The sequence below is a fragment of the Ornithodoros turicata genome, unplaced genomic scaffold, assembly GCF_037126465.1.
Source record: "Ornithodoros turicata isolate Travis unplaced genomic scaffold, ASM3712646v1 ctg00000858.1, whole genome shotgun sequence".
Taxonomy (NCBI): domain Eukaryota; kingdom Metazoa; phylum Arthropoda; class Arachnida; order Ixodida; family Argasidae; genus Ornithodoros; species Ornithodoros turicata.
This window is the reverse complement of record NW_026999407.1, coordinates 418643-430063: the sequence shown is the minus strand read 5'-3', so window position 1 is coordinate 430063 and position 11421 is coordinate 418643. Positions and strand designations below refer to the sequence as shown.

The window sequence follows — 11421 nt, the reverse complement described above, 5'->3', positions numbered from 1 at the left end:
TCGGTTATCCAGAATTCGTCATCCGTATCCGGACAGCAAGTACCAGGAACAATCTTCCAGGACATAGGTCATTCTGATTCCCTTATCCGGAGAAGTGTCAACGTCCTCTGTCCCTGGCATGTGCTGTATTGGCACTACTCCGGAAACGGGTCACATCTCACCGTGGCATTCTGTATACTGTTTGACTCCCCTTTCTTCGGAGGCCACTCCCCTTTTTGGTGTGTGCGGACACACGATAAGCGGAAGAGGTGCCCTGTTCCCACCGGGCGCAAGAAATCCACGTGTGAACGTCGTGTCCAGGCCGCCCTTGAGAATCGCCTGTCGTTTGGCCTATGTCAAAGGCGTTTGCAAAAAGACAAAAACCTGTGCGCGGGACCAACTTTCTGAGGTTGAGACATCGCCCTTCTTTGAACAGCAGTGCGACGCAGGGGGTGCCGTGGCTGTGACAAAAAATTATGTCGCGGGCACGCCTACTGATTTGAAGCAGCTCACTTGGCATACATTTTTGAAGAAGCGATATTTTACTCGTTTCCTCTTCTGGGGCTGTGAAGAGGTCTCCAAAATTTTCCGCGTTTCCCCAGAAGTCTGCTTGGTTTGGTTATCCGGAAATTCGTTATCCGGACGAAAAGACACGACTCTTGAGGTGTCCGGATAATCGAGACATGACTGTATATATATATATACAGTATAGGTAGAAGAGATTAATATATCAGATGGCTGCGAAGTTGAATAAAAGTAAAATAAAAAAGACTTGGAGGACAGATTACAGGAAAGTTAACAAAGAACAATTTATTCAGTGGGTAATTTAACACGCATATTATAAAAGAACGGTCGACGTTTCGACAGTGGCACTGTCTTCGTCAGGAAAAACAAATATCGTATACGGTAAAAAGATATCAGGAGATAAATAGATATACGGAGGTAAAAAGATTATCAAACAGCCACGAAGATTTATAGAAGTTGGAGAAAAAGACGCGGAAACCAATTTTACGGAAGTTACAAGCACTAGTGTATTACGTAGGGAGACGTTAAAAAGTAAAATGGCGACCCCTTGCCCATTTTACTTTTTAACGTCTCCCTATGTAATAAACTACATTAGGGGCCCTGGGTGGCATTATGTAACAGAGTGGCTTACGTGCTTTGGCACCGTGATTTATACAGACTCAGACATGTGCGTAGGTTTACTGCTAGCTAGTATTTACTGCTAACTGAGCAAGAAATATGCCGGAGCGTGTTCTGTAAATTTTTGTCCAGCACTGTACAAACGGACTGCAATAGTACACATTGAAACTCAAGTCATTCATCATACACTGCTTTCACACATCAAGTGTCACGGAACAGTTCCTTTTTTTTTTCTACCTCTATTCAACTCATTCAAACTCAACACAATTCTACTATGCACAATGCACACTTTAAAAAAAGAATAAAATAAAGGAAAGGAAAGGAAGTGATTACGTGGAGATAAGAGCAACGTGAGGTGGTCACGTAGAGGACTTTGTCACGTTTTGGTTGGACTCATATGCGCGGCAAGATTTAGCGGCGGATATTTCGGCGCACCCGCTTGTTCAAGGATTAAAAAAGAAGGGAGAAAAATAGAAGAGCTTCCCACAATGACTGACTCCCAATTCTGCTGTCTCACTTTTGCACTAAAGCACCTACTTAAAGGGTTCATTAATGAATTTTGGGTAATCGTACACCTTCTGACAAAACGTGCACCTTGCTGTGCTACCCATCTGCAAATGGCATCTATGAAGCATTTTTATTCGATTTTTTGATACATAACAGTTAAAAATAGACGCCCGGCAGTATAACGACGCAGGATTGGAAGCAAGGTTTTGTGGACTGACGCTCTCGTATGCGATATGTACAGCTGAGTTGCGATGCAACCTAATCTGTTTCACTTTACGGTGGGATCTAGGCTGACCTCTTCCTTTATTTTGTTCCACTCCAGCAGTGACACCTGGAATATGTGACATTAAAGAGGAACCTCGAGACGAACCTTCGGATGAACACCCAGTCACAGTGGTCAAGACCGAGCCTTACAACGTTGCAATCCCAGCAGAGCAGAGCCAGATGGGACATGGACATGACTCAACATCAGAAGGTGACACAAAATGATAAATTGATCTAGTCACATCAATCTAGTGACATCTGAGTTGAGGGGGGTGCGCAGAGAAAGGCGTGCAGCAGAAATGCTTTCGAGTGTTTTCAGTTAGGCATGTGTCACCTTTGCAGCAGACGCTCTCTTCCACTGAAGACTCCGAAGATAGACCAAAAGCCAGGGGACCTCATGAGGAAAACTTACATGCACTGGCTTAATGCAACGATGAAACAAAATGTAATACGACGTTTTGATGCCTGTTCGGGCATCATCGTCTGAATGAAACGTCGTATTACATTTTGTTTCATTGTTGCGTTAAGCCAGTGTGTGTAAGTTTTCCTCACTGAAGACTCTCACAGTAGACAGAATCACACTGAGATCACATAGGGGCCTGACTTTTTCAGGTTGAACCCGATTCCTGCAGATTATTCCCCCGAAAATTTATTTACACCCCAAAATTTCAGGTTTAAAAACGTCATGACTTTCCCAAAGAAGTCAGAACCTGTTGATACACTGTCTCATTAATGGTACGTACTGCTCTTCACGACCGTAGCGCACGGTCGCTTTTTGCCGCATATTTTAAATTCAATTTCTGCGATAATTGTGGCTCTGTGGTGTGAATTACTTCAAATGGTGCGCCTTACTGGCCTACTTAACAGTTTTATTGGAAGAAAACAGGGTGATAAAAATGCGACCCACAGGTTGGAGTCGTGACATACGAGAGTAATCGTACGTCATTGACACCAGCGACCCACATTGGAAGCGAGTCGATTGTCGAGCACCTCTACCGCTGAACCTTTGGATTTTAGAATGGGAGTTACTGTCACGTGGGCGATGTCGTGAGAGCCAGCATATTCGCCCCCCAAGAGTGTCACAGTCAATAAAAAATCAGTGCAGCCATTGTGTTTCAAGTTCGATTTTGCGTCACACATCCCGCTGTGGCACATGAATTGGCACTTGATTGCTCGAGATTCCTTGTGAGCGTCGATTTTGTGAGCAAATATGGTAGTTACGTCAGCGTAATGCGAACCCTTCTGCACCCTCACTGTCTCGTTTCTAAAATTTCAGATGCAATGGCAAACAACGAGCCCGTAGACACTTGCGGTCCGGCATCACCAGCTAGCCTCAAACATCACGTGCTTGTACATGCCTGTAATGACTCAGAACAGTATCCCATTGCATCAGAGGATCAGATGGAAGTGAAGGGGGTTGAGTGCGACCTCGGTCCAGCTACATCCTCCCAGTCTGAGAGTTCAAAGAACCACATGCACAAGCATCCCGACGAGATGAAGTGCAATCTCTGTTCCGCAAAGTCCATCCGTAGCACGCAGCTGCAGCGTCACAAGAAAACGCACACTGGCGAGAAGCTTCACAAGTGCGATCTCTGTTCCTCTGAGTTCACAAAACTGTGCAGCCTCAAGGCCCACACGCGCGTCCATACTGGTGAGAAGCCTTACAAGTGTGACCTCTGTCCTGCAAAGTTCACCCGCAGCACGCACCTGCAGCGTCACAAAAGAACACACACAGGCGTGAGGCCATACAAGTGCGATCTCTGTCTCTCCGAGTTCACCCAAATGCACAGCCTCAAGGCTCATACGCTTATTCATACTGGTGAGAAGCCATACAAGTGCGATCTCTGTCCTGCAAGGTTCACCCGCAGCACACACCTGCAGCGTCACAAGAAAACACATATGGGCGTGAGGCCATACAAGTGTGAACTGTGCCCCTCAGAGTTCACCCAGCTGCCCCACTTGAAGGATCACGTACGGACCCACACTGGCGAGAAGCCGTACAAGTGCGATCTCTGTGCTGCGAGGTTCATCCGCAGCACACACCTGCAGCGTCACAAGCAGGCACACACGGGCGTGAGGCCGTACAAGTGCGATCTCTGTCCTTCTGAGTTCACCCAGCTGCACCACCTGAAGGATCACGTACGGATTCATACTGGTGAGAAGCCGTACGAGTGCAATCTCTGTCCTGCAAAGTTCATCTGTAGCACGCACCTGCAGCGTCACAAGAAGACACACACGGGCATGATGCCACACAAGTGCGATCTCTGTCCCTCCGAGTTCACCCAACTGCACAGCCTCAACGATCACGTACAGATTCATACCGGTGAGGAACCATACAAGTGCGATGCCTGTCCTGCAACGTTCTCTCGTAGCACCCATCTGCAGCGCCACAAAAAAACGCACGTGGTCGTGAGGCGGCACAAATGTAGTCTCTGCCCCTCCGAGTTCACACAGCTGCGCAACCTGAGGGACCACATACGGACTCATACTGGTGAGAAGCCACACAAGTGCGATCTCTGTCCTGCAGAGTTCACCCGCAGCACGCACCTGCAGCGTCACAAGCAAATACACATGGGCATCAGGCCATACAAGTGTGATCTCTGCCCCTCCGAGTTCAACCAGCTGCAGCACCTCAAGGACCACATACGGTCTCATACGGGTGAGAAGCCGTACCAGTGCGACCTCTGTCCCGCAAAGTTCACCCGCGGCACGCACCTGCAGCGTCACAAGAAGACGCACACGGGCGTGAGGCCGTACAAGTGCGATCTCTGCCCCTCCGAGTTCATCCAGCTGCAGCACCTGAAGGGTCACCTGCGGATTCATACCGGCGAGAAGCCGTACAAGTGCGACCTCTGTCCTGTAGCGATGACCTGCAGCTCGAACCTGCGCCGCCACCACAAACGGGCACACGCAGGCAAGGAGTCGCGCGAGACGATTTCTGTCCCGCTTTCTGTCCCGCAGGGTATGGATGCAGCAGAAAGCTGCAGCGTCATCAATGGACACACCACCGGTGACAAGACACAGGCAGACACAGCGTATACCTGTGATGTCACAAATGTGAGAGACATGTGAACAAGTGTCAACTCTGTTCTGTTGCTTGTGATCTACCTGGAGACCCCTAGAAACGCATGGTAGTGCAAGATGATGAAGAGCTGTGGAGTGTAAGCTGCGAAGGCTGAACGTATAGCACTCACCGACTTCTTGTTGACTGCTTTCTTTCCAATGCCACACAGATGCAAACTATGCCATCATGTTTCTTTGAGGTAAAAAAAAAAGAGTTAGTCTGGCTCGCTTAATGATGCAGCTAACATCCGAAGGCAAAGAAATGCTGCTGGGAGGAGACAGAGACAAGCACAAACAGGACCCTTTTAAACTTTTTCAATATACAAACCAGGACAGTGCAAAATACATTTCCATGATCAACATTCCTTTCTCAATCTCTTCTTTTCTGGAGGCAGATATCTTATGTCTTCAACCAATGAAATGACAGAAATAGAAATAACAGAAAATAGGTGGAAAAGAAATAGAGGTATTCTGTCGGTTAGACACATTAGACAACATAGGAAAAAGAGGGAAAACGAGATGATGAAAACACAAGTGGAGTACATAAGCATATCCGTCACGAAAGTGGATGACGTAAATGCAATGTTGTTTATGGAAATAAGCCATAGCGGTAAATCCTTTTTTTGTTAATCTCTTAGTGAGATTGTGGTGGGCCCCAGGACTTACTGTGAGACACGAGCAAAGGCTAACTGCAGGTGCATTCCACGCCAGCTGATCCAGTGATGCTGTTTTGACCATTAATGAGGATGTGTCATAACACCAGGGGGACATCGAATATTAAATATATTGGCTAAAAAAATTTCGAAGGATTTCTCCACTAGAGGGCTCCAAAGCTAGCATGCGGAAGAAAGACCATGTTCACCTTGGTTCACCGTACTGTAGAGTCCTGCACCATCCGCGGATGGAAGCTGATATCTGCAAGATACTTGCGGATTCGGATGAAAGCTTAGCACTTCCTGCGGTGTGCGGATTGGGTGCAGATAGCTCTATGTCGGATGTGGATATACCACGTGCTGTAATTTTTCGACCAGCAATTTATTTGTACTGCGCGCCGACAGTGAGCGCATGCACGGTCAAGACAGGAAAGGAGGCATTCTGGCATCTCGAACACCGCCAGCACCAGCGAGGTAGCGTTCCACGCGTTGCAGAAGTCTCTCCATATTGCGTTTGTTGAAAGGTTTACCTTTGCTTGTCGTCGTGAGTCCTTCCGTCACAGCATTGAGGCGTCCAAAATTACGCCCACGTATGCTTCCTGCGGTCTTTACGCACCCTACGAAACGTGCGGATTTTGCGGATCGGATGCGGATGTAAACTGTTGTGTATGTCGCGGATGCGGATCGGACGTGGATAACGTGCGCGGATGCGGATGAAAAAAATGTGCAGAGCTCTACCGTACCGCAACTACGAGTCGTGCTCCTTATTGCAAGTGGCACATCGTTGCTGTTAAAGCACAGGCCACTTTCTAGCCAACTAATGGCCGACTACTAACCAGACTCGGTTTTACACAGGCTCTGTACTGGCTTATAGGTTCGTCCGCTACATTGCCCCAAGGTTTGCAATATTAAGTCTGCGTGAGTAATGCCAATGTCAATCCCCTAATTTGACCCAATGTTGTCTTTTTTTGCAAACACAGCTGAACAACATGGAAGCACTCATCAACCCAGCATTTTGTCGACATTTTTCTAGTTAGGGAAGCAAAGCGCCACCACAAGGCGCATGCGAGACAACTGTCTTCCTGGTCAGCGTTGCGAATGCTCCGTTTAAGACGACAATACTGGCCAACCCCTCTTTGTAGAATATGTGGGGGAACTGAAGCGCCACACTGCACACCTCGCAGACCGGTGTAGAAGAACACAGGCTAACATCGGCGGGGCTGCCGTGTAACATGATGATCCACAGTTTCAAAATCTTCGCAGACATCCGAACGGAGTCTTAATTCGCTTCATTCTTTTTAACAAAGTCCATTTCAGTACACTTCCATTGCATTCTGTGCGAAATATGTAATATGTTGGTGATTTTGATGTCTACAGTAATTTGGCTTGGACACAGCATCTAGGTTCCTTTAAACGGTAGACATAGCATTAAGCTTAAGTGGGACAAATGAGTGGCATGTACGCGATGCAAGAAATCTTGGACTTGAGATTTTTTTACGCATGAAAGTTAGAGCTAACGAGGTCTTACTATATCACACAGAATAGTCTCACCGAGGCCAGGCATCTTTATATGGACTTCACAGTCCATATAAAGATATCCTTTGGGTCTTATCCTGGGCCGTTATCCTGACCAGGCAGAAGCAGTACTAGGTGTCGGGCCGATGTCCACAGGAGGTTGGAGATGTTGACCTGGATATCTTTCCGACATTCCCAACTTGTGACCGCCAACATACCACGGAAGTTGGCAATGTCGGCTCGATGTTGACCGGAAAAAAAGTGACACGGTGCCGACAGTGCCAATTTGCGACAGATATCCCACTGAAGTTGGCAATGCCGGCTCAACGTCGATAAAAAAAAAGTGATATGTTGCCAACTTGCACCCGATATCCTGCTAAAGTTGGCAATGCAATACCTGCTTGCAACGGACATATCCTGCTGAAGTTGGCAAAGTCTGCTCAATGTTGACCAAGACTAGCGACATGCTCCTCAAAATGGTTGACCGAAACCAGCGACATGTAGCCGGCAGTGCGCACGCCCAAGCAGCACCCCAATGTCGGCCGTCATCGGCCCGATGTGCTCCTGCAGACACCCCAGACACTGGGCTAACATACACTTTGCAACGCCACCCAGAGTTGGGCCCATGTCGCGTCAGGATATTCGCTAGATGTAATATTGACACGGTGCCAACATAATTTCGTATTTTATTTGCGTGTTGGCAATTAACTACAAAAACTATTTCGTTAGACTGGTTACTTGCGAGTAAACGACGGTTTTATTTCTGCCATTGTTTGTACTCGTTTCGTTCTCTGATGCTTTCCTTTGTTTCACGTATTTCCCAGGGTGGGCAGTGAGTGCGGAGCTACAGAAAGAATAAGGTAAATAGCAACCAAGACCTAGTGACTAGAGACCTGGACAAATGGCGACCTCCTATGGGACAGCTGGGTCATAGGGTAGTTACACTAATGGTTGCTGCAAACACCATACAGCATTATTGGGGAGAGGAAATGATGTGTACACTATTATCATCACTGACACCGTCGTTCGTCTGCACAGGCTGTTGCTAAGCACACACTGCCCCTCTTCGCCATTGTGAACACAGCCCACCATACATTGCCGCACTTTCGGCAAGTCAAGCGGTAAGAAAGATTGCTAGCTAGCGCCAAACATAGCAGCTTCTGCAGTTCTGGGAGCTCTGCGAATTTCCAGGCCTCTAGTAGAGGGTAAGTCGTGAACACGACAGAGTTCATGCTTGTAGGGCCTCCTTCATCTGTGGTTCCATTTGCGACATTAGACGTTTGCCTCGTACTCTATTCCCCTTGAGAGATGACACTATGTGGATAGGTTATTTTTGTGCAGGTTTTTGCTCCGGTACTACCCTGCAGGACAGAGATCATGCTTATATGATCTTTCTCCCATGTGTATCTGGATGGATGGATGGAGTGTAGGGGCACCCCTGGTGGGCCTCTTTGGAACGAGGGTCCAGCTTTAAATGTGCGGACGTGCCGGATATTCTTTGCTTCGTTTCTCTTCTGTCATTAATTAGTTGCAGTGGTAGGCATGTCCTTTATTTTGTTTAGCAGGCGTGTCCTTTCAACTCTATCCCCGCTTGTGGTGCTGATGTTGAATCCGCCTTTTCCTCTGGTATGAGGGGTCCCGTTGCATCGTCTGCTTTTGCATCGTCTGTATTCCTCCGGTTCTGTCTGCTATGTTCCTGACGGTTTTCTACCGACCATTGTTTCAATCGGCGTTTGGTTGTTGCCACCTCTGTATTTTCTCCGTTGGCCGTAGTAAACCCGAGGGCTTCCTCTAGCGAGCATGTTCTTTTTCCACCAAGGACCTCGCACTCCAGTATCACATGTCGTGTGTTTTCTACTATTCCTTTCTGTTTGTAACGCTACAAGGTTGTGTTCCAATTCAGCTCTGCTGGACAGAGATCACGGTACTACGTGTTTTTGTGTCTGTCTGCCCGTTTGTGAACCTGCACACTCGGGTACTGGCTGTACTGTACAGGGCAGAGATTGCACTTCTACAGCTTTTTCTCGTGTGTCCGTTTGTGAACCTGCAGATTCCAGCTGTGGTGGAACACGGCAGGACAGAGATCACACTTGTATGGCCTTTCGCCCGTGTGTGTCCGTTTGTGAGCCAACGGATCCTCACTCTGGCCAAACTGTGCGGGACAGAGATTGCACTTGTATGGCCTCTCTCCCGAGTGTGTCAGTTTGTGAGTCCGCAGACCCGTGCCGTGGACGAACTCTGCAGGACAGAGATTGCACTTGTAGTGCTTCTCGCCGGCGTGTGTCCATTTGTGATCCTGGAGACTAGAACCGTGGCGGAACTCGGCGGGACAGAGTTTGCACTTGTATGGCTTCTCTTGCATGTGTGTCCGTTTGTGGACCTGGAGACTGGTCCTGTAGCTGAACCCTGCAGGACACAGGTCGCACTTGTACGGCTTCTCCCCTGTGTGTTGCCGTTTGTGATCGTTCAGGCACGTGCTCTGGTGGAACTCGGCGGGACAGACATCGCACTTGTATGGCTTCTCCCCCGTGTGTGTCCGTCTGTGGACCCGCAGGCTCACACTGTGCTTGAACTCTGCGGGACAGAGGTTGCACTTGTATGGCTTCTCGTCCGGGTGCACCCGTTCTCTGTGAATCCGCAGGTGCGTGCTGCGGCTGAAACCTGCGAGACAGGCATTGCACTTGTACGGCTTCTCGCTCGCGTGTGTCTCTTTGTGAATCCTCAGACTCATGCTGTGTCCAAACCGTGCAGGACAGAGATTGCACTTGTACGGCTTCGCCCAATCGTGCTCCTCATGGTACTTGACACTCTCAGATAGGGATAATGTAGCGGGGCAGACATTGCACCCAAACCTCTTCTCTCCCCTCTGACTGTCCGATGCAGCAGGACACTGTGCAGGCTTGCTGCAATCGTGTACAAGCGTGCAGCATTCCAAGCTGGCCTGCGGCGTGGATACAAGCGTACGTGCCCTGCACTTGTGCAGCCCTTCAACCGTGTGACCTTCTGCCTGCAGAGTTGTTACATGACAGAGTGTCGCAGGGCATGTATCACAGGTAATTGTCTTTGTGTTGTGAGTTTCGAAGCGAATACCCAAGTGGCCAACGTCAATGCATCTGAACGTCCCCTTCTTTGTGCAGCCAGAGGTCAACAGTCCAGAAGAAGCCTCTTGAGTCTCACTCTGTTCAGGAGCAACACTTATGGACTCTGTGCATCGACTGTTCACAGCGACAGAGGCAGTGTTGTCGAATAGGGGATCAAGTGTTGTTGAGTTGGTGTTCCGCCCTGAAGACACTGAATCGTGTGTGTCTTGGAGCTCATCCTTATCACGAACAATGCCAGTGCGTGCTGTTGCTCCTGCGATCGGAATAATGGAATATTACCGTAACTTCCAAAGTTGCTTACATAATCGACAAGTAACACAACCACACAGATGCAGTGTCAGAAAATGGGGTACATTCATTGCTTAAGTGTAAGGAAGTTTTTCGCACCATTTTTCTCACCAGTACATCTGAAACTGAGCTATTCTTTGAAGTGTACTTGTTCACGAAATACTAAAAGCCAAACTTGGGTTCATGTAAGAAGAACCATGAAGGATAATACATGTGCGAAGTAAGAAAGATGAGGCGCAACGCGTGCAATAAACATTTTGTGTCACCTTCTGACAACTGGTCAGGGCTGTGTTCCACGTGGTCCCGCTCTGCCAGGACAGTAATGTTGTACGGCTCTGTCTTCACTACTACGATGAGGTCTAGAGGATCTTCTTTAATGCCGTCCATCTCAGTGGTCGCCCCTGAAGTAAAACAAAAAGAGAGAAGTAAGCCACATTGCAAAGCTGCAGTCTCCTTTCTGAATCTAGTTACACACTATTGGAACTCGTTACTGTAACTAAGCTACTTTTTTTTTGGTAACTTGTAACTAAACCCGGTACTTTTGCGCCGTGGTACCTTTCGGAGGAACTCGTTTCTTTTTCGAGTAGCTTTGCCAAAGTAGTAACTTAAGCTAAGTTCCAAGTTACTTTTAACTCGCTTTTCACTCACGTCCACGTGTTCTCTTGCTTTCTCTCCAGTTCTTTCATTTCATTTTATGCCACAAAACATGATATTCAATCAATGACAGTATTCTATTCAGGAAGTAAGAACCGCTGCCATTGAAACGAAGCTGAACCATTGTGCGCCCACAGGGAGTAAGATGCAGAGCGTTCTAATTGTTGGACATCAACGAAAACGATCTAAGCGTGTTGCACTCCTCTGCAGGCAACTCAACCGCTCATGCGCGCTGCACCTCTGTAGTGCTATTT

General features: G+C 48.0%; 2 protein-coding genes across 2 annotated transcripts; one reads left to right on the top strand and one right to left on the bottom strand.

Moving 5' to 3' along the window:
• The first annotated feature begins 713 nt into the window (after positions 1-713).
• LOC135375374 (zinc finger protein 431-like) lies at positions 714-5318 on the top strand. The gene is made up of 3 exons (XM_064608090.1): positions 714-735; positions 1952-2104; positions 3170-5318. The coding sequence occupies exons 1-3, from the start codon at positions 714-716 to the stop codon at positions 4963-4965; spliced, it is 1971 nt and encodes a 656-aa protein (XP_064464160.1). The 3' UTR covers positions 4966-5318.
• A 3817-nt stretch (positions 5319-9135) lies between these two features.
• Positions 9136-10900, bottom strand: LOC135375373 (zinc finger protein 664-like). The gene is made up of 2 exons (XM_064608089.1): positions 10780-10900; positions 9136-10478 (listed from the first exon to the last, which is right to left on the bottom strand). The coding sequence occupies exons 1-2, from the start codon at positions 10898-10900 to the stop codon at positions 9136-9138; spliced, it is 1464 nt and encodes a 487-aa protein (XP_064464159.1).
• Between the last annotated feature and the right edge of the window lie 521 nt (positions 10901-11421).